The sequence below is a fragment of the Megalops cyprinoides genome, chromosome 1, assembly GCF_013368585.1.
Source record: "Megalops cyprinoides isolate fMegCyp1 chromosome 1, fMegCyp1.pri, whole genome shotgun sequence".
Classification (NCBI taxonomy): Eukaryota; Metazoa; Chordata; class Actinopteri; order Elopiformes; family Megalopidae; genus Megalops; species Megalops cyprinoides.
Window position 1 is genome coordinate 46,648,177 of NC_050583.1, and position 23,474 is coordinate 46,671,650.

The 23,474-nt window shown below is 46.1% G+C and overlaps 1 protein-coding gene across 2 annotated transcripts; it reads right to left on the reverse strand.

The window, feature by feature from the left end:
* Positions 1-1,256: 1,256 nt before the first annotated feature.
* On the reverse strand, positions 1,257-20,893 carry slc35f3a (solute carrier family 35 member F3a). Of its 2 annotated transcripts, XM_036549349.1 has the most exons (10): positions 20,709-20,893; positions 19,096-19,310; positions 16,828-16,869; positions 16,025-16,045; positions 4,880-5,225; positions 4,176-4,395; positions 3,659-3,784; positions 2,957-3,149; positions 1,986-2,075; positions 1,257-1,616 (listed from the first exon to the last, which is right to left on the reverse strand). In XM_036549349.1, exons 1-10 carry the CDS (start codon positions 20,804-20,806, stop codon positions 1,375-1,377), a joined length of 1,593 nt encoding a protein of 530 aa, XP_036405242.1. In that variant the 5' UTR covers positions 20,807-20,893; the 3' UTR covers positions 1,257-1,374. The 2 variants fall into 2 exon arrangements, with proteins under 2 accessions (XP_036405242.1, XP_036405248.1); XM_036549355.1 differs by lacking the exons at positions 16,025-16,045; positions 16,828-16,869 and having other exon boundaries at positions 4,880-5,222.
* Between the last annotated feature and the right edge of the window lie 2,581 nt (positions 20,894-23,474).

The following is a 23,474-nucleotide window of genomic DNA, read 5'->3' on the forward strand; positions in this document are numbered from 1 at the left end:
ACGCTGTACGAGCACCGATGTGAGAGTAACGCGTAAAATCAAGGCGTTATTCGCCACCTCTTTAATTCGTGCATAGGGTGGCGCTGATTGACGGTGTTCACAAACTCGGAGCCTAATGGTCTCGCAGTGGAGAGACTATAGTACGTTTTGTGGCCATTGTATAAACGAAAGCCATTGTAACCAGTATTGACACTTTGCCATTCCGTGCTGCTCTGATGCCTCTGGATTCCGAGCACATGCGTGTGTGAGTTTAAATAAAAATACCAAACTTTAAGAGCACAGGACGTTGCTCAGTCTTTTGAGAATGTGCCGTGCACAATGATCTCCCCTTCCCCTCCTTAGCTCGTCACAGGAGGAAGAAAACTAGAGATGGGAAACAGGGCAGGACACCTGAACTCAACTGTGAAACACCTGGGGAAACCGCTCACCAATCAAATCACTCTCGTCATTACTCTGTACCAAATGGCATCTGTCTCTTTCTGCTCAAAATTAATCATGCTTGCAGTGGATGCGCTCTGATGATGTAGAAGACAGTGGAACAAGAACAAGCCGAATGGGAGAGTGTTTGGGTACAGGGGGCCGCTTCCTTGTCCCGCCACCCTGAACCCCCGATTCTTCCTTCCGCCACCCTGAAATGTGACAGGTCCCCTGATGTCAGCTCACTGACTGCAGTCACTGTGGATCACTGGTGCAGCATAAGGGTGACATCCCCATGTCCGCTGCCTTGTATCTCAGGGCCACACTGACACTGCCAGTATGCCCGGAGCAAAGCCTGCTGGGAAACTGTGTCAGGTAAGAAAAAACCTGAAACACAGTCATGAGAAGAACAAATAGGGTGAGTGTCCAATATTCGCATTCTTCTTTGGAATAGGAAGGCAAGACCGCTCTTTCAAAGTTAATGACAACACATTTTAACATCTTTATTGGACTGTATTAGTGAAGGAAACTTTTCTTCAAACTGCAGAAAATGGTGTTGCACCTTCATATCTGTTTTGAGATCTGAATGCTTAAAGAATACTTAAAGCAAAAGCTCCCAATGAGAGGAATACATTTTTATTTAAATTAAATATAATTTTAAAAAAGCTCATGCATACAGTCTGTACACTTTTCATTATCAGAATAAAGATCAGATATGTAGTATGTATAAAAAGAGAGAGGTATCTACATTCCAAACAGCAGTGCCTGGGTTTAAAGTTTATTTTGGTATAAAAATGTCTTATTTGATTGACTGGCAGATTGCTTGATGGATGGGTTTGTCTCTTTTCATGATTGGTTCATTTCTCAGACAGGAAGAGGAAGCAGGCAGTAGGCCCAGGCAGGCTACAGTGACAGGGGGTGTGGCCACAGCTGGTGGGTGTGGCCACAGGGCAGGGGTCAGTGTCCAAAACTGGAGATAGGACTCTTAGCTCTGTGTGTCCAGCTGAGTGCTGAACTGGTCCCTGTCTCTCTGGTGCCCTCTGCTGGCTGGTCTCTCTTACGCAGCTTGGCGGCGAGCTGGACCAGGCCTTGGTCCCAGTCCGTAGGAAGCAGCAGGAGCAGGAAGCCCACGCAGATTAGGGAGACGGCGATGAGGCGCACTGGGTTAAACCGGACCGCACAGCTGTGAAGGTCCACCACTGTGGCGAAGAGACAGCAGCAAATACCACTCGCTTACGCACAGACTTACAGTTTAACTGCAACTCTTTATGTGTCTACATTACATTACATTCATTGAGCAGATGGTCTTATCCAGAGCCACTTCCATCACAAAAGAACATAAGTGTATCGTTGAATGAGCAACAGCGGGTTAACAATACTCCCAGACCAGTGAGAACAACACCATTCAAGCCCTACCACAACGTAACTTGTGCAACCTGACTAGACAAGTATACTAGCATATCTACTGCTATGGATCTCACTAGATACCAGGACCGGCACTGTGGCAGGAGAGACGGAGCTAGAAAAGCTCTGCCAGGCACAGATGGTTTCACAGAGACGTCACTTACAGGCGTTAACAGGAACGCTGAGCACGACGCCCAGCGAGATGAACGTTGGGTATGTTATCACAAAACCGAAGTTCACCAGGAAGTTGAAGGCTTGAGAGAGGAAACAAACAAATAAAAACAAATAAACTAATTAACTTGCTGTCATATAACAACGCTTCAGTGTAAAACTGTGTGTAAAGATGCTACGTCTGCCGAAGGTTTAAGCACTGACGGTTATTTGTGGTCATGTGCACGAACTGTAGGATGCTCTAGAGGTGTTACATTTGGGGCTGATGTAAGTCTCAGTGCTAGTACTGATACAGGTCTCACTGTTGGTGCTGATATAGGTCTCAGTGTTGCTTCTGAAACAGGTCTCAGTGTTGGTGCCGATGCAGGTCTCAGTGTTGGTTCTGATACAGGTCTCAGTGTTGGTTCTGATACAGGTCTCAGTGCTAGTACTGATACAGGTCTCAGTGTTGGTGCTGATATAGGTCTCAGTGTTGGTGCTGATACAGGTCTCAGTGCTAGTACTGATACAGCTCTCAGTGTTGGTTCTGATACAGGTCTCAGTGTTGGTTCTGATACAGGTCTCAGTGTTGGTGCTGATACAGGTCTCAGTGCTGGTGCTGATACAGGTCTAAGTGTTTGTGCTGATACAGGTCTCAGTGCTGGTTCTGATACAGGTCTCAGTGTTGGTGCTGATACAGTTTTCAGTGCTGGTGCTGATTTAGGTTTAAGTGTTTGCGCTGATACAGGTCTCAGTGTTGGTGCTGATACAGGTCTCAGTGCTGGCTCTGATACAGGTCTCAGTGGTGGTGGTGATACAGGTCTCAGTGTTGGTGCTGATACAGGTCTCAGTGATGGTTCTGATACAGGTTTCAGTGTTGGTGCTGATAGAAGTTTCAGTGCTGGTGCATCTGGTTCCGATCTGTGTCATATCTGTCACAAAGACCTTCATTGGCTTATTCAAGCTCCTCCCCTTGTGGCCTCACCCAATAGCAGCGCTGCCACTGCGCAGAGACATGCCCAGGGCACGTCGCTGGGCGAGCTGAAGTGCTCTACGCCTGTGAAGTACAAGATCACCGGTACCACACCCACAAGGAGGAAGTTGGCAGCGCCGAGGACGGTCAGGAACAGTGCAATCTCACCGAGTTTTGCGCTGCCCAGAACCATCTTAAACAGCACCTGCAGAAGCGATGCAAAGCGATAGGTCAGTCAGCCCGTTTACACATCAGTCAGGAAAGGTTGGAATCCGACCAGTTACTCAGCCAGATTAAAGTGTCACTGTGTTAAATGTGTCTCAGTGGGTTAAATGGACATCAGTGTGTTAAACATGTCACAGTATGTTACACATGGCACAGTGTGTTAGATGCATATCAGTGTGTTAAATAAACGTTAGTATGTTACAGTGTGTTAAACATGTCACAGTGTGTTAGATGCACATCAGTGTGTTAAACGCACATCGGTGTGTTAAACATGTCACAGTGTGTTAAATGCATATCAGTGTGTTAAATGCCTCTCAGTCTGTTAAATGTGTATCAGTGTGTTCAATGCATATCAGTGTGTTTAATGCATATCAGTGCCTTACACGCATCACAGTGTGTTAAACATGGCACAATGTGTTAAACGTATTTCAGTGTGTTACATTTTTTTAAGGGTGTTAAACGTGTCTCTGTGCGACCGTGGTCAGTGACCTTGTACATGGCGGATGAGGACGCTGACGCCACCACCAGTGAGATGCCTATGACGGAGCGGCTGTGGAAGCCATCGGCGTACGTCATCATCACGATGCCTGCGATGGCCAAGATGGCTGCCACAATCTGTGAAGGTGACAACGACAGGAAAATTACAAGCCACAGAGTCTACAGGAATACTCAACCCTGAGGGCTGCAGTGCCTGCAGGGTTACTCTACCCTGGTCCTGGAGGGCCCTGGTGCCTGCAGGGCTACTCTACCCTGGTCCTGGAGGGCCCCGGTGCCTGCAGGGCTACTCTACCCTGGTCCTGGAGGGTCCTGGTGCCTGCAGGGCCATTTTTTGCACTTTGACTTGGCAGGAAGAGCTCCACTCACCTACACACCCAGACGCTTGTCCCGCAGAGCGACCCCACCCCCTCAGTGTGACCCGGCCGGGCATGACTCACCCTGACGCCCATGAAGCGGTCCCGCAGAGTGACCCCACCCCCTCAGTGTGCCCCGGCCGGGCGTGACTCACCCTGACGCCCATGAAGCGGTCCCGCAGCAGGATCCAGGACAGCAGGAAGACGAAGGCCTTGTTGCAGCAGAAGAGGGCGGAGGCGTCGGTGGAGCTGACCCTGCGTAGCGCCTGCAGGTACAGGTAGTGCGTCATTGTCCACAGCACGCCGAACGGAGCCACCTTGACCATGAACACCTTTGCAGTCAGACCATCATCTCCGAAGAACCTGTAGCACTCCCTACAGCAGAACACACACAATACACACACACACATTACACACACACACAGGCACAAATTACATTACACACACACACACACACACACACACACACACAAAACACATTACACACACGCACACTTACAAAAAAAAACATTAGACACACACGTGCACACACGCTCACACACACACAACTACACACACAAATACACACATGAAACACATTACAAACACATACACACACACCCATAGAGGGCATACATTCACACACACATACACACACTTATACTACTGTATAAGCATAGGATCTACTGTAACTAATTACTAATGTCTCTTTTACCGGTGTCCTACCAGAGACCTCAGCTGTACCTACACTGTATACTCAAGGAAATGCTCATTTTTAATTCTGCTTTATATAAATCCATATATAGCAGTATAAGCACATGGTGTACTGTTGCTCTCACCTGTAGCGCACCTGTTGCAGTGAACTACCTGTGAGACCCACCTGAAGCTCTGCCTGGGTGTCTGTCTCTCCGGACTCCTGCACAGGTGTGCGATGTAGTACACGGGGAAGAAGAGGCAGTTCCAGGTGGTGGCGAACCAGGTGAGAGCGAAGGGGCCGTCGAACTGCCTGAAGGTGACCTTGGCCAGCTGAGTGGCTCCGGCCCAGGTGCAGCACACGCAGGTGACCATGGCCACGCCCCACAGGGCCCTGCGCACGTGGGCAGCTGTCACGCGCAGACAGCAGCGCAGCCTCTGCCGGCCGCCGCCTGGCTCCGCCCCGGCCACGCCCACAGCGGGCTGTCCGTCTGCCACTACCACAGCGCTCTCATGGGGGCGGTCCTCTCCTGCAGACACACGGAGAAATTACAATGCTGACACACACGCACACACAAAATCATATTCACAAACACACTACATACACACACATAGCGACATGCACATGTGCGTACATACACACATGCAAAATCACACACACATAAACACACACATACACAAACACATACCACACATACCATACATGCACACACATTCACACATGCAAAACCACACACATACAAAAACAGACAGATTGTAAAGAATAAAACAGGTGAAAAGGTAGCTTCATTTCCTCCTAATCCTCCCTCCAGGCCTCTTCCTCTTCCTGTATGTTTGAAAACACCCTGGGTGAAAAAGTCTAGCATCTTTTGCTGTATGTGCTATGGAAAACTCTAGCTCTCTGCAACATAAAGGACAGCTTACGCATCCTCATAAATTATTCGACATAAAAGAGGGAAGAGGACTATTTTCTGGGTTGAAGCCAAAAATCACAAAGGGCGAAACATTATATTACATTACATGACAGTACATTATATTCATTTAGCAGAAGCTCTTATCCAGACCGACCTCTGGCACAAATGAACAGAAGTGTATCTATTCAAGTTGAATGAGCAGCAGTGTAAGACCAGGCTAACAACACTCCCAGACCAGTGAATGTGAATATAACACCATTCAAGCCCTACTACAAGTTAATGAGTGCAACCTGACAAGACAGCCTAAAATCTAAAGGAAGCTAAATACACACATACATTATGGTCACTAGATTACAGAGTCCAAAAGAATACAAAGAATATTATATGTAAAGAATACTATATGTAAAGCAAACAGCAAGTAATACAAGTATCAGGTGTTAGGGGGTGGGGATTAACGTGAAACTAGGATGATGAAGTGAATCTTCAGTCTGTGTTAGAAGGTGGCCATTGGTTCTGCCACCCTGAACCCCGTGGGGAGTTCATTCTACCTCTGAGGGACCAGTACAGACAAGGATTATGCCTTAGAGCAGCGACCCTGTCAGGATGGGACAGTCGGTTGCCCCGTGGTTGTAAAGCGTAGTGATCTGGGCACAACATACAGTTGAAATGGCACTGCTGTCATCAATTCAAATCTATAGTTTCATGCACTCGTATATCTACCTGCTGGTTTGTACCTTGTCCCTTGTCTGCCCAACTACTGCAAACTTGGTTATGCAGCGCTTATAATATTGTTGACTCCTTATATGGCTTTTTGCTTGTGTTGTACTCTGTATCACTTGTAAGTTGATTTGGATAAAAGCGTCCGCCAAATGAATAATTGTAAATATAAATGTTTTACTTGCACCGGCAAAGCCCCTGCAGGAAATCGGGGCTTGAGGCTGGGGAAAGGCCCCGTATCTCTCTCTGTGTCCTTACAGAGTGTGCTGTAATGACTGTGTCAGTAACGCCCTCTGCTTGATGTAATGATTATGCCATTAACGCCCTCCACTTGAGTCAAGGCATCAGACCCTCAGCTAATGAGGGGCTTCTTTAGGGAGCAGGTCACCTGAAGGTCGATGGTTTCATGCAGGAGGAAAACCCCACAGAGGAGGGAAGGACGTCTGGGCTGCTCACAGCACAGCACACAGCACTAGTCCACCTTCCTTTCAGCACCCCGAATTAGTGAGTCATTTAATATTTCAGTTCACGGACCGAGCCTATAATCTCATCAGCTATTGATCGGTTTAATTGTTCTGGCATTGAGTTTGCATCCCCTCTTGCATTAATATTTTCACACGTTGCAGCATAACAGTCTGCTGCGAGAGATCTCCCTTTGGTAACAGCTGATGTTGCTCTTGAAAAGTGTCCCTTCCAGATGACCTTTCTGCAAAGAGCTTCCTCCGATATCCCAAATCAAGCTAGCTCCCTTCTCCAGACTGACTGCTGAAGCAAAGCAGAGCTGGGCCTGGACCACATTTGGATAGGGAACCTTCCAGTTAAAAAAGGCTCCTGAGGGAATAGGCCTGGTGGGCCAACAGGTGGCAGTCTTGCCTCTGGACCAGGCAGGAAACCGATGCAGTTCAGCGATGGGGACACTGTGCTGTGGGAGATGCTGTCTTCCAGATGGGGTGTTAAACTGAGGTCGTAACTCTCTGTGGACATTAAAGATGTATTTGCTCTCACAGCAAAGAGTAAGGGGGTGCCCTGTGTCTTGGCAAAAAAATTTAACCTAGTTACCTCTGATCTTAGCAATATTCTCAATTTTCAGATCAGCTAAATAAATCCCTTCTTGCTCTGCTGCAGCTGATGTGAGGCATTCATTGCAGTGAAAAATGGCAGCAAATGGGGCTACACACTGGTGAATCAGTCAGGGATGGAGCCTTCATTGTAAAGCGCTTTGAGATATCTGAAATGCACTAGTTAAATGCAAGCCATTATTATTAGAATGATCATTCATTATTAGGTCAAGGCCTTCATCAAAGCACCTTCTCAACCAAGTGAGGGTTTGATGACAATAGCTGATTGAGCTGATAGCTCATGATAATATCTGATTGCCCTCTGCTTGGGAAGTGACGGCTTTGTTCAGGGGGACTGTCCAGCATGCTGAATTGGATGCCATGTCAGTCAGCAGTGACCACTGGCTTGGGTTTGCTGCTGTCCAAGGTGCTGAATCTGACAGTATTTAGTGACAAGTAGCCTAGCTTCAGTATTGTACAAAGTGCCGAATCTGACACCATTTAGTCCCTTGGGGGTGTAGTATGCATTGGGCTGCTGTAAAGGGTTGCTGAACTTCAGTGTCTGTCTGTCTCTCTGTAGCAACAGCTGGGGGTGGGGGTGGGGGTGGGGTGGATGTAGTCACAATAGATTAGCTTAGCAACATAGAGTCAAATAATGAGCAAGTATGGACCGAGGACATTAACCAGGGATCTAAGCCCCTCTCCTTAGCTTTATACCATCATAACTCAACTAGTCTAAATGGCAGACAGATGGTTGCTGTAATAGCAGCTTGGTCATTTGTTTGTGTATGCTTCTTCACTGTAGGTGCTGTGCGCAACTGCCTTTCACAATTTAACAAGCTAACCAGCTCGCTGTCAGCTGAAAAAAGGCACGGTTTGGTTCAAAAGCCACAACGGTGTAGCATCACATCACACTCCTGCTGAACCCAGATTATCATTCCTGCTTCACCCACATCTCTCCTTCCGCAAAGCACCCCTCTCCTTCCCTCTCTCCCTTTTTCATGCCTCTGTCTTCTCCTCTCTCCTTCAGCTCTTGGAAGCCTGAGGGCACTTAGCACGCCCCCCCCCCCCCCCCACTTCCAGCCTTTCCTCCCCCTCTGGCTGAATATCTGGGGGTGTGAGGGTTTGCAGGGACTGTATCTCAGCCTGTCCTGCTTTCATCCTGAACTAGTGTCAAATTACAGGCCAGCCCTGGCCAATCAAATTTAATGCCCAATGTCTACAGCCAAGTTACGCCTTCTGCCATCCAATAACACCCTCTAAATCCAAATTACACGCTCTCTCTGTGTCCACCCTCTCATCCAGTAATATTTACTTTACATTACCCATTTGCATTGCAGACACTCATATCCAAAATAAATTACATGGATTATATTTATGTCTAATATGTTTACATATTATACGTCTGCATATTTACTGAATAAATTCCAGCAAAGTACCATCTTCAAAGACAGCGCAGCAATGCCACACCTAGGAAATGAACCTGCTGGTTACAGACCCAGCTTTCCAACCAATACACCACCTGGCTGTCTCTGCAAACCAGCCACACCAGGTTACAATTTCATCCATTTATACAGCTTGATATTTACTGAGGAAATTGTGGATTAAATACCCTGTACAGCAGCACTGCCCCAGTGGGGAATCAAACCAGCAATCTTTTGGTTACAAGTCCTGCTATTTACCACCATGCTACACTGAGAATACACGGAGAATAGAGACACGGCCATGGCGGCAGAAGAGCGGGCCAAACTCTCCTCTCTGACTAAAATGGGACCTGTGCACCACATGGAATAATGCACGCCCCTGCCTCAGTTTAAAAAATCACGCTAAAACTGACAGTTTTGGCTGAATTCCCTTTTCACTCTCATTCCAGCAGGTGGCAATGTAGGTCCACGTTCAGAAATGCAGCAACCCAGGCCAAGCCAAGGTCTGATTCAAGTATCAGAGGACGCAAGAGTGGAGCGCAGTGTGCTAATACAGATCATCTGTCCTTGCCTGTGTTTGCTGGCTCCCTATTAAACACTGAACAGTCTTCAGTCTCCTGCTCCTGACATACAAAGTAAAAAACCAGCTCCATCCCACCTGAAAGAGCTCTTTATTCTGTCTAACTCTGCAGGACCTTCACAGTCTCAAGCAGCTGCCTACCTGCTCGCCCACAAGAAATTAGAGCATTTGGATGCAGGGATTTAAATCTGCATTCAAATCTCAAACTCTTAGCTTGCAGTTGAAAAACACCCCCCCCCCCCCCCCCCCCCCCCACAGTGTTCACTGATCTATCCAAAGCTGCACTCCCGGAGCTTAGCGGCTACAGCAGATCCTAAATGTCCCCATAATGGAGGCTGAATGAATATAATATAACACTGTAAAACTCTTACTCCCTTCCAGTCAAACGCTCACTACTGGCTCCTTTTTTGTTTCCTCCAATCAAATGCTCACTACAGTTTCTCTTTAACTCTCCTCCAATCAAACGCTCGCTACAGTCTCTCTTTAACTCTCCTCCAATCAAAAGTTCACTACAGTCTCCCTTGTACTCTCCTCCAATCAAACTCTGGATCATAGCAAGATCCACACCGCAGTTGTTAATAACAGATAATTCTGCTAAAAATACTGTTCTAATAAAGTGTAATTAAGTAGGTATCGATTTTAAGACAATAAGAGACCTTGCTGATGATGGGTGATGTTTCCTTTATAAAGGGCACTATATGGAATAAATTTTAATTGAGAGTGTGCACACGTGAGAGTATAATGTGTGTGTGCGTGTGTGTGTGTGTGTGTGTGTGTGTGTGTGTATGTGTGTGAGAGTGATTTATTGATTGATTGAATTATAGTGCAAATGATTGCATGAATGTGTGATAAGTCGCACTGACAGTGTGTGAGTGAGTCAGTGTCAGTGGGTGATGGGGGGGGTTCTGGGATTCATAGAGAGATGAATCACCTGACTCACGAGCCCAGCACTGAATCTCTGCACTCACTGAATCTCTCTTTAGAGAGAATCTGTCAAAAGAGCACCCTGCTATCCCTCTTTAGCTCTCTCTGTTACACTCTATCTCTCGTTCTCTCTCTCTTACTTCCCATCTCTCCTTAACTCCTTAGTTCTCTTGCTCTATCCCTCAGTGCTTTTCTTTAAACTTGGCAGGTGTTGTGAATATTGGGCATAATTTCCTCTAACAGACTAACCCTGTCACAGGGGCACATGGCCGTTTCTGATCTTTTCAAACCAGAAACCTTGGTACCGAGCCCTGCTCCTTAACGCTACAGAACACCGCTGCCCACTGCTGCCGCTCTGTACTCTCTCCCAGACAACCCCTCTCCGGGGACAGGGATGGGGAATCTGTTGCTGGCATTTAAAGACCAGCACTGATGAGCTCAGTTTAAAAAAAGGCAGAGGGGTTGGCGGTGACATAAAGTCACAAGCTTAAAACAGTTTAAATTTTAAAAGAAGGAGAGGAGGAGTTCTCAGTAAGAGAAGTGACAGAGCCGCAGTGTGGCTGTGAGAGCACTGTGGCTGACTGCAGTGAATTGTTCAGAGAAATGTGAAAAAGCTACACACACACACACACACACACACACACACACACATACACACAGACACCCATATAACTGCCAGTGGTACACAGGCACTGACTGAACCCCAAGGCAAGTATCTGTAACGGCAACACAACACCCCCCCCCCCCCCCCCCCCCCCGTTTACACTTCTTTTACAACACAACCCTATGCTTTTACAGTTTTTTAACCAACTCAGTGATGTCACACAAGGCATGTCCTCACTGCACACACGCAGGAGTAAGACAACTGTTCATTTTTGTGTTGGTGCACACACTGTGTGCAAAAAGCAACATCAACTCCTAAAATATCCACTGATCCTCTCAATGGATCTATTCCAAATACTGATATATTTTTAGTTTGAATCATGAAAGGGGGCCTATTAGAAGCACTTTATGTCAGTTTACAGGCTCTAATGGCAGATCTTCTGTCAAGGAACATTCACTAGGACTCATTCTAGTACCAAGAGAAAATGGCTGGTCTCCCAGAAATAAAACATCCCTGAGCCTTGAAATAAAAACCACCACATCATTCCACACAACCATACACACTCCACATGCAGCTGCACAACATTCACAACTTTCAACAGGGGACTACACAAATTTCTGCATGTCCATAAACATTATTTCAAAGGATGACAACACTCAACTGAACAACAACTGCAGAACATTCGGCAGGGAAATACACAACCCTCCACATGGGTCTACAGCAGCATTTGTCAGAGAGCTGTGCACAATTCTGAATTTAGCTGCACAACATTCTACAGAACAGCACACAGCTTCACACTGAACTTCCCCACTATACAAGGGAGTCAAACCCAGACCCAGCTGTGACATATAACAGCCTCCTCCGCCCTGACCACGCCCTCACACTGCCCACCTGTTGACCACACCCTCACACTGCCCACCTGTTGACCATGCCCTCACACTGCCCACCTGTTGACCACACCCTCACACTGTCCACCTGTTGACCATGCCCTCACACTGTCCACCTGTTGACCACACCCTCACACTGCCCACCTGTTGACCATGCCCTAACACTGCCCACCTGCTGACCACAGCTGAATCACCTCACTCAGCTGATATGATGAGGTCTCATAACTTGTACTAGTGCAAAGCAGGGTGGGTTTTAGCATTGCAGTCTGGCCAAAGCAAGTCTTCATCCTCCACACTTTTTGCATTGAATTCTAATACAAACTTTGATTCATTGATCTTCATCGTATCCTCTCACCTTCCAGCCCCTATATCAGTTGTCAGTGGGGCTGTCCAGTTCTGAGCACTGCACTACAAAAAGTAGCACAGAGGCTCTTTAAAAAGCACAAAGAAGGGCAACAAGACTCCTGACAGCTATCAGTCTCAATACACAATTTATGAAGAGACATGAGACTCATATTGATTCTTAATATCAACTAAAAAATTAAATGCACATGTTACTTATATTAATTCTTCTCATGACCGAGTGTACCAAACCATATATATAAAGAAAAAAGGGCCACCACTCTTTAAAGTCAAAGTTAAGGACAAAGCTGATGATTGAATCCAAGACTTAATCTATTCAGCCTCAGGGAGAGGCTGGGGATTTCAGTGCTGTTTTTACAGTTTTAAATGGGATTAATGAAGAGGGTGATGGGGGGCATTTTCAGGCTGCATTCTGTGCACAGAATAAAAGGAGTCAGAATCACGTCTCTTTCTTCCACACCCTGCCTGTCACCGAGCACGCTGTCACTGTATACTCACAAACACCTGGCTTACACTGCAGTTAGTGCGCACGCACGCACATACACACACACACACACGCATACACGCATACACACACATGCGCACACGCGCACACACACACGCACACACACACACACATGCGCACACGCGCACACACACACACACGCACGCACACGCACACACACACACATACACACACACACATACATGCGCACACACACACACACACATACACACATACACATGCGCACACACACACACGCACACACACACACACAGGTACTGAGAGTGGAAAAACAGCTGTAAGCTCCAGCAGGTGGAGTAAACAAAGGAACAAAGAAAGGCCTCAGCACAGAGGAGAGGAGAAAGGTCACTGCCTTCCCTGTCAAAGGCAGCACTGAAATCCCTGACACCACTTCTGCACCTAATGGCTCTTAAACACACTACAAGTCCCACAGTGCATTGCAGAGGGGCCTACGCTGATCGGACAATCTGTGAATCTCTGTCTCCTGAGAGCCACCAGGTGGAGCTGACACGATGGAGACCTGAGGATGTCTTGCTCCTGCAGAGTCTTGCTCTGACACAGCCCAGATACCATCTTGGGCCATAGGGTTTGACCCCGGAGTGAGTGCTTTTACTCGGGAGCCCCATCCCCTGGCCATTATCTGATCATGACCTTTGACCCTTGCTAATCTCCACTCTAAATGTTTTTAGCAGAAACGAGAGACCGAGCACCAGTACACCCACTTACGCAATTCCCTCGGGACTCTCGGAGATGAAGATGAAGACTTAGAAGTCTTCACTCTCAAAGCAGATCAAACACACAGAAAGAGAGAGGGAGGGAGAGAGAGGGAGGAAGAGAGAGAGGATGCTTTTACCGTCCCGGAGCAATTGCTAAGAGAGGATTTCCCTCTCCAGTCTCCAGATAACTTTCTCACAACGTTGCTGCGACGTTGCAGCAATGTGACAATGTCCGTCCAGCATTACAGCAACGTTGCAAAGGCACTAGCCGACACTCTCATCCTCTGTAATTCCCTAAATAAAGCTCTGTTCCCAGGTGGAGAGGACAGAAGCAGGAAGTAAAAAAGCTTGCTCATGGTAAAACTGCCACTGCCTGTGTGAAAAGAACTGGGTCACACAGGTGGCGAGGTTCTGAGGCACAGTTTAAATGACTCCTCTGAATAATGTGATCACAGGGCCAGGAATAAACCGAATCTTTGCAAATGCTCCATTCTATTTAAAAACTCACCTGCGTGAATGGTGTGTGTGTGTGTGTGTGTGTATGTGTGTGAAAGACAGAGAGACAAAGAGCAAGAGAGTGAGTGAGAGAGAGCAAGAGACAGAAAGGGGAGAGAGAAAAATACTTCTGACTTTGAAAAGCTATTTATTTATCCTAATTTTCAAATAAAAAAGTGTGGATCGAGTACTATTTGCACATTTATGTGAAAGAGAAATAAAAAAACCCACAAAACCAAACGCTAATCGAACAAACAAAACCAACAACATTTTATTAGATTTTGTATACTGTGTTACATTATATGCTGTATTTATATACGACACTATGATTTCATCATCCTCGTTTACTTTACCCACTACTCCAATGGAAGCTTGCTGTGGAGCTGGAAAAGATCAGCTCTTTATTTATGGCAGACAAACTCCAGCTTTAAATAAGAGGTAATCACATTTAAAGCATCACAGCTTCAGAAACAGGCCCTGTGCTGCTCCAGCTCTGCTTTGTCAGTTTTCAGAATATCCAGGTTTTTTTTTTTTTTAGTCAAGAGTAAAATTATTCAGCGAACAGGTTTTTCAGATTTTTTCCTATACTTAATTTCAAACACAAACATTGTTTTTGAAAAAAAAAAAAAAACATCCACCCAGCACTGATGCATTGACTGCATTGACTGCAACCTTGGGCAGACAGCAGGTGAATGGAAACAAGTTTCCTCCACCAGGCAAAAAGGGCATCTTTTGTCAATGATGGCAAAGGAGACAGAGTGGGAGAGAAAGGTTACAAAAACCTCTTTTTGAACTAAATCAATCCAGGGCAAAACTTTCTGTGCCTATCAATTCTGCAAGCTGTAACATACAGCTGTCCAGTGCATTTATTAAGGCAAAACACACAAAAAAAACAACATAAAAGCAACCCACACACACATACAGGCTCATTGCCAGTTCCCTCAAACACAGAACCCTGATTATTTATAAACTACTGAGATTATGTTATCAGATCATTTGTCATCAGGTGATATAAAGCACTATTTTTAGGAAACAATCAGAGAGTAGAAAAGACAAAAGAGAGACAGAGAGACACACAGACAGAGACAGACAAAAAGTCCCTAAGACAACTTAAAGCATCAAATACCCCAAAGAACTAAACCCCAAAATGGAACCCCCTCAGGTAACCTGGCTTTGCTAGCTAAAGAAATTAAGCTAAACTACCCAAATATTAACTCATACTAACCTATACCAGAGTCAGAACACCTCTGTTAACAATCCTCATCAAAATGAAATAAATGAACCAGATTACGAATCAAACCACAATTCCTCTTTGCTGCACTAGGAGGAATAAAATCAACCACCAATAAAACGTGATCATTGTCAGGCCCTGGAAGGGTGACCACGCCCACACAGGGAATCTGCTCACTGTTAGAGATGCAGAGCAGCTGCAGACCCTGACCAAGTCACAGTGCTCACAGTGACCACAGCCAGCCTGTCACCACTGTCAGCATCCCCACCCAAGTTTTATCTGTTTTCACTATCTACATGCTCTGATGAAACTCCCTGTAAGCTATGCCAATAAAGTTTGCTTGAATTTGAATTTGAAAGAGAAAGAGACAAAAGAAAGAGAGGGGTTTTGTGGTATTTTTGTTCTAACAATGTATGTGCTTCACCAAAACTTCCATGCTCCGTGTATAACCATGACAATAATGTCTGAACAGAACAGAGAGAGGGAAAGAGAGAGAGAAGAGGAAAAAAGAAAAGGAGAGAAAGAGACAGAGAGCGAAGGATTCTCCAGATTCTGACAGCCAGCTGACATTTAATAGTGTTACGGGCTGCCTCTCTGGTGGTGGTTGGGGGGGGGGGGGCGGGGGGGTTAGGCATCTCTGTGAATCTCAGTGACCCCGCGGTCTCACCCATCGATCCGGTGGGCTTTTGAACAGGCTCACAGGGATCCATCCCCTTTCATCCCTGCGAGACTCCCTTCCTGTGTGTCACACCAGAGCCAGGCCCGGAAAAGGCGAGAATCGCAAGCCGTGCCGTCAGTCTGTCGCATTCTGCACGTCCTGCTGTTTGTGTGTGAGCTGCACATAGATCCTTTGCTTTGTGCGTCTGTCTGCCCGTTGCTAAGAGCGCCTGCCTAATGTAATGTAAATGTGTTGGGCTCCATGAGGGAGGGGGCAGCTGGCTGCAGTGCAGGTAAAAGGCTACAGAGCACATCTGCTGGCTTTGTGATTGAAAGACTGTCGTCTGACCAGCATTGACGCACACGCGTGTCTTTAAAACATACTCTGTCTTTATACCGTGAAAGGGGAATCACGTACGTCAATGTCGGCGCCACCTCCCTCTGGTGGTTTGCTGTGATGTCAGAATGCTCCGCCCTCTTCAGTGGGTAACTCCTGGTAGACACACCGCTTGCCAGCTCCGTCGGCTGACCAGAAGCATTCACATAAAACCAACAAGATCCTGAACTAAGACAGCCAGTCTGGTTCCAGCTCCAAAGTGGGAAAGGATTTAATTATCCAGCCTGTATCCAGCTCTACAGTGGGAAAGAGGTAAAGTGAGCCAGACCTGCTTCCAGCTCCACGGTGGGAAAGGGGTATAATGAGCCAGACCTGGTTGGGAAAGGGGTATAATAATCCAGCCGGGTTCCAGAGTCTTTCACTCATTACAAATCCTGTTCACTTGATCACCCCAATAAAAACACTTTAAAATTTACTTTGAGGTAATTTCCATCTGTGCCTTCTGTACTTCTGTTAACAGAGCTCGGCTTGAAAAAAGCTATGGTGGTCCACTGTATTAATCCCCTCTAAGATTTTAAGTATCTGAGACAAATCCCCTCTGGGCCCTCTTCTGCTGGGACTAAAGAGATTATGTCTTCTTGATTCACTGGTTCAGGAGAATCTCTTACTCTGTTTTGTAGTACCAGAGGGCTCAGTGCTCAGGTAAAGGCTGTGAAACAGAACAGAGAGAGTGCAGTCTGCGATTTACAGACAGCAGACATTGTTCTTGAGATGGCTGCCATTCTTACACAAAGACAGAATCATCCTCACTCAAAGACCATCGTCCTTACTCAAAGACAGAGCCATCCTTACTCAAAGACAAAGCCATCCTTACTCAAAGAGAGACCCGCCCTTACTCAAAGACAGAGCCATGCTTACTCAGGGCAGTGCAGCAGTATGTAATCGAGAGATGGTTAAACCTGCTCCTGGGTGAGTCTTATTTTCTTTCTAAGGAAATACATGCTTGATTGCACTTATTACTACCTTAATTTAACCAATTTAGGCAAGCTTTGCTTGCAGCTCTGAGACCACAGGCAGCATTAAAAGGGCTGGAACACCTCATGGACTGTGTGACTGCTGTATGCCAATGCTGTCAGGAAGCAAAATTATGTCACCTCCCCTCTCTACACCCTCCCGCACACACACCACCATTGCTCTGAGAGCTGGAGCCTCCCTCAGGACCTCAACCTGAGGAAATCTGTGCAGGAGACCCTCTCCTCATTGGCTGCTTTCAGGGGTACCCCTGCCCAATCACAGAACAAGCTTCAGAGCAATGCAAACACACTATGGCACAGTGTCAAGTCTCGAGGAATAAAGGATTCAGCACCACAACTCCCCTTAACAAAGTTGACTGGATCAATAAAAGAGTTGACGTGTTGCAGAAATGAGCTCCTTCATTAGCACATACATACAGAGTGATTGCAAGAGTACACAGTTACTACCGGGCTACACAGCACTGAAGTGGACGCACCCGTATTAACTGGAGACAACCCATCAGTGACCTGTACAAGCATTTCAGCACCCTTTAACACAAACACATTTCAACATCCTTTAAACAGTGTGCTTAAATTAAAAAACATATGCATTTTTACATACATGAGGTGACGGAGTGTCAGGTTTCAGGGAAACTGGAGCAGGCTACAGATTCCAGTTTTTCACATTACATTACATTACGTCATTTAACAGACGCTCTTACCCAGAGCGGCTTCCAAATAAGTGCATCACTATGCTAAGAGTAGTTATCGAGAAGTATTACAAGGTCTGTAAGATTCTGAGTTAAATGTTAAACTAGTGTAGACTGTTTTTAATAGAAAATAGGGATAGATAGGATAGATAGGGAGGAAGGTAGACTAGAGATACAGCTTGAAAAGGTAAGTTTTCAACTTTCTCTTGAAGGCGCCCTGGGAGTCTGTTGTACTAATCTCAACAGGAAGCTCATTCCAGCAGTGTGGAGCAAGTACATGTTATCCATTTACACAGCTGGATATTTAATGAGGCAGTTCTGGGTTAAGTACCTTGCCCTTGGGTACAACAGCAGTGCCCCAGCAGACACCTTCTTTGCAGAAAATGGTGGTGTCCAGGAGCTACCTTGTTGGCATTACCATGACAAGCACTTATTGGGCAAAACAACAAAACCAAAACTGGTACAGCCTTCCCCTAGAAACTTGACCCTAAGTGACCTACGCCTGCATCACAGTCATGTGAAGCCTGGCGAGGAGTCTTCCATCATAGTATTCACACAGTAGAGTGGGACTTACTCTCACCTGGTCTCTCAGGTGAGCCAGAACCTTTACACACCCCTCACAGAACCTTCGTCCAAAGCAGACCCATATTAATGATTGGAGGATGCTCTTACAGGCCACTGTAAACCACTCTCCAAGCTAACAGTGGCTTCAGCAAACCACAGCAATTCAGGATTACACAGGGCAAGGGCTTCGTTGTGAGGTACTCAGGCAAAGAGACTTTTTTAATTAGCCACTTTAATGCTTTGATTAGTTCTGTGCGAGGAGTTAATAAAGATACGTATTCACAGAAGGACTGTGCTGGAATGATGCGATGAGCTGATCTCTGATCTCTGACCCCATTTTGCCCATTATCATCCACTAGCAGCAGAACAACACATGCATGCACACACCTACACACACACAAGCATACACACACACACCAACTCTACACTTTACATGACCTGATGCACAAGGGAAAAGCCATGGTATGCTCTGATGTCTCAAACTCCTTTGAATGTTATCTCTGTAAAAGTAAACATGATGTTCTTCTGACTACACACATGCTCTCCAGGGGGAATAGTAGTATGCTTCTGGGTACGGTTATGATGCCGCTGGATTCAACTAAAAGGCAACACTCTATCTAAGTTTACAATAATTCGCACAGAAGCATTCTACAAACTCCCGCGGCACCCCCGTCTTTACGCGACAGTCGGAGAGGCGGTCTTACCTTTGTAAACTGCTCTCCATGGCTGGTAACCGTAGTAACCCGTGATCCTCAGAATCCTCTCCTCGATGGAGGCGCTGTTTATGTCCTCCACCGAACGGGAAGACTTCAGCTCCTCTTTGATCGATTCGTCCACGACCAGATACTTCAGCTGCCGAAGCTGGGGGCTGATGTCGGAGAGACGCCTCGGACTCACGTCCGGAGATTTCCGCATCCCGCTGAAAAGACAGCGGCAACGTAGTTTGTCAGGGTCAGTTTGCAGAGGTTGCTGAATGCTGTGGGGTGGGGGGCGTTGGGGTAGCGTGCTACCATTTTGAGGTGCATCACTTAGAACCTGGCAGCACGCGGGAGGAGAGATGCTAGCTGGCTTCACAGAACACGCACCACAGCCTGTTCTCATAGGGACCAACCCACACCCACGAGGAAGAGAGGGATGCCACAGTAAGTTACTATTAAATGACAGCGCTGTATTGTGTAGTACGCAGTGCGCGGCCGAACTGTTTCCTTGGTGCTGCCAAATCCGTACTACAAAGAAAAGTTCAGCGCCATGCGTGCGCCTCGTCTGATCCGCCATCAGACCGTTTCAATGAAAGCGATGCGAAAACTCAACACCGTGCGCAACTCACAGGCGCGTACATTTTTTCCACACTTAAGCTCACGCAGAAAGAGCACGACAGCTCACCGTACTCAGTCAATAGCACAGGGCTGTCAAGTTTCCCATCCCAATTCAGTGTTCGAGAGACATTCACTAGCACAAACGGAGAATGATTCAATTAACACTGCGAAATTCATTTTTATAAACGTTCATCGGAGACGACTTCAAACCAATTGTGTCAACGCCGCGGGATATTTGTGGCACCATCCACCTGGCAGGTGCCAGGTTGCGGATGGTTTTGGCTAACTCGAATAAACAGGTTTTCTGCCATTCTGACAGCGCTGGTTTATGCACGATTTTGCCTGCATTGCACTGGCGCTTGGGACAACTGAGACACGTGCCATAGATCGAATCGTTACGATTGCAGGCTGCACAGTTAGTTACCATATTAGTGCGCTCATTTTAGGTAAAAAACGACAAATCGGTATTTCGTAAAGGTTACCTTGGCACTTTACGCACGCATCGATGCAGATCGCAATCTTACTTTACAGCCAATGGGAAAAGTTAAGTCTCAGTACTACTGCAATATGAAATAGAACTGATAAAGCGTAGCCCAGCGGTCGACAATAAATCCCAGTCCCTTGTAACAACCTTTCGAAATTCTGTAACAAGTGACTGTAATTACCATTAGAATGGTTACAATCAAGGGCGTAGTTTTGGTCTCAACATTGGTAGGGACACAACAACCGAGGGACATTGCTCTATAACTATTGTTACTATCGTTAAAATAAAGCATTGCATGTTGTAATACGAGAACTTGAATCATGTAAAAACAATTATTATTTTGGTAACACTGAGAAAACAGTATGTAGGCTAACTAGCAAACTACCAGTTACACGTAAAATACAGCATTCGAAATTCTTCCTCGGTGATGACCGTGTCTTTAACGTTTTAGATTAGTGATAAAGTATCTGCACGCTGAAGCTTATAAACGTTTAAAAGTTGCAACTTTTATCCTTACGTGGGAATCAAAGAGGTCGGTGGTTCCAGGTAGCACACGCAGTCCCGCCGGGGGTGTCCAACTCGGTCCCAGATCGCCCCCTTTCCATCTCCGTACATGGTAGCCGCAACACAGCGATAGCGCGACGCAGCTACTGTACATCCGCTACTCCGGCGAGGTCGACAACAAGAATCAACATCTCGCAGCTGCCGTCCTCACCCACTCAAACACCGCCGCAGCATCCGTTTATTCCAACACCGGTATTCCGCGCTCCCCTGGCTTTGTACCTCTGGGTCTCCTTGTCCATCACGCAAACGACATCTACTGGCCGTATCAGGTACTGCAACAGACGAAATCCGACGCATTACTGGATGCTTTTTAATTAAAACGGGATTCCGAGAAGATAATTACGATATGATTTTTTAAAACACAATTCGGCGCAGTAACACAAAATATAATTAACGTGAAGGCAGTTTTTTTAGCCAGGTTGACTGTAATTATATCGATGGCATACAAAATAATTATGGAAATAGGTCCCACCGAGGCATACTGGGAGAAATTAAAGTAATCCGTTTCATATAATTGGAATATTAGGATGTACCGAAGGGAAGGCGCCCTTCATTAATTTATATCTGTCTTGGTAAAACAGAGGGGCCAAACACAGGATATTCAAACTCCTTGGCTTAACCAAGGTTCCCGCCACCCGCTGAAGATGAGATCAATGCATTTTAAAGCATAGAAGCAATAATAATCATTTACAAGCCCGGGTAAAAACATATATACACACACACAAACACACACACCTGTGGCAGGCGCCGCGCTGTGCCTTAGGTAAAATACTTTCATCCTCAACGGCTGTGACTAGAAAAAAGATAAAATTTAAAATAAATGAATAAAATAATATCAATAATATTTACATAAAATCAGCAGCCCTCGCACGTGCGCAGCGCAGAGCCGCCCATTGCCTTTTACAACAGAAACTGTTCCAATGGACTCCTCTATCTTTGCTGAGGCAATAAATAGCGTACCACCCGCAATTAGCGTCTGTGCCATCCAGAATACCAAAGTAATTCCCTGCTCCACAGACTAAAAAAAGTCTGACGTAAGTGGTCGGCGGGTTCCTGTGTGCGACAGCAGAGGAGAGACCCCTCAATATGTACATAATGAAAACAACGGCTGCGATGGCCGGGAGGCTCATATCATACACAATTCCGAAAAAAAAAAAATCACAGCCTTTCTGGGGATCATTTGCACTATTCTTGAGGATTCTGGGGTCCATACCTCTTGGTTACCCCACTGTGTTTTCGTGTTAGTCTAATTGCAACTGTGAAAATATAGCCTTGTAGATGGGGTTTTACCTTGTCTAAGATTTATATACTTGTAAGTGCCTGTCAGTTACTGTCAGCAATAACTATTGTTCATTTTTGTTTCTAGATATCCCTGTTGTAGGTTTTCTACGGCAAGAAGTAATGAACCCTCTTGAAGTTACCACTTTTTGGTTTAAAGTCAATGTGTATGTTTGTGTGTGTTTGTGTATATGTGAGTGAGGGAGAGAGCATGTGTGGTCACTGTGCATCTACTTTGCAAACTGATGTGCTGTTTCTTTCTCTGTGGGTAACACTGTGGTTGAGTGGTTAAGGCACTGTGTTTGTTACTAGGGGGCTGCGGGTTTGAGCCCAACATGGGGCATTTCCCTTGCTCTTGGGCTGCATAAGCAGATTGTATGCAGGCCATGTGACCAGCCAAGGCGAAGGCCCTCTGCTAAACAAATACACACATTCAGATTAAATTAAATAAACCCGACACATCTCCTCCCCTCTTCAGGAGAATAGAGAGCAACACACACACACACACACACACACACACGGTGCAGCACTTTGTTTAAATGAGTCACATGAATGATGATTTGTTAAAGTGTATGAAAATGTTCAAAACATCTCTTCAAAGTGAACAATATAAACAAGAAAGGTTTTATGTCACAGTGAGTTGTGTATAAGATGTTCAGTCATACTGAACGAGGGAGGAAAGAGGAATGTGTTTCTTTAAAGACAGTGCTGAGAAATGTGTTTTATTCAAGAGTGCAATGTAAGTTGTTTTAGTAAACTGAGCTGTGTGAAAAGTGAGCAGTGTGAAACATTCCTTTAAAGTGAACAACATGACATGATTTTTTCACAGTCATTGTAAATGCAGTTTAGACATAATGAAAAGTATTTTAGTGTGCAATGTGCTTATTTAAACTGAACAGTGTTTAAGCCATTTCATTAAAGATATCAGCATGAAATGTGTTTATTTAGGGTGAGCAGTATTAAAGAAGTCTCATAAAAGTGAACATTGCACAGATGTTTGTTTTAAAGTGCCAAATGTTGTGAGCACTATATAGACTATAACATATAATAAAGACAGGTGTGTGAAAGGTGTTTAGTTTAAAGTGAACAGTGTGAGTGCTGTTTTTACAAAGAGAGCAGCGTGAAAGGTGTTCAGTTTAAAGTGAACAGTGTGAGCGGTGTTTTTATGCTGTTTCTGTGTGGAAGGTTGAGCAGCCAAGCCTGCTCTCCCCTCAGGCCATGACTGTGGCTCCGCATTCCCCCTCAGTCTGGCAGGGCTCTCTCCTCTGCGCTGTGTAGACCAGCCTGGGACTCCGCAGTGACTGCGCCAGCCAAATGCCAGTCATGGAGGGAGTCCCCTAAGACTGTGTGCTACTGGGGGGAAGGGGGGGGGGGGCTGAGGAGGAGGAGGAGAGTGAGCAAGGGGCAGATGGAGAGTGGGGGGGTGGGAGACTGAAATGAG

Coding starts and splice junctions, on each gene's coding strand:
- slc35f3a (XM_036549349.1), bottom strand. CDS start 20,806: ATGTACGGAGATGGAAAGGGGGCGATCTGGGACCGAGTTGGACACCCC. Junction 16,046..16,827: donor TCGCAGACTGCACTCTCTCT/GTTCTGTTTCAC, acceptor CACTGCAGCCAG/CTGCCCCCTCCCTCATGGAG. Junction 3,785..4,175: donor ACCGCTTCATGGGCGTCAGG/GTGAGTCACGCC, acceptor TCACCTTCACAG/ATTGTGGCAGCCATCTTGGC.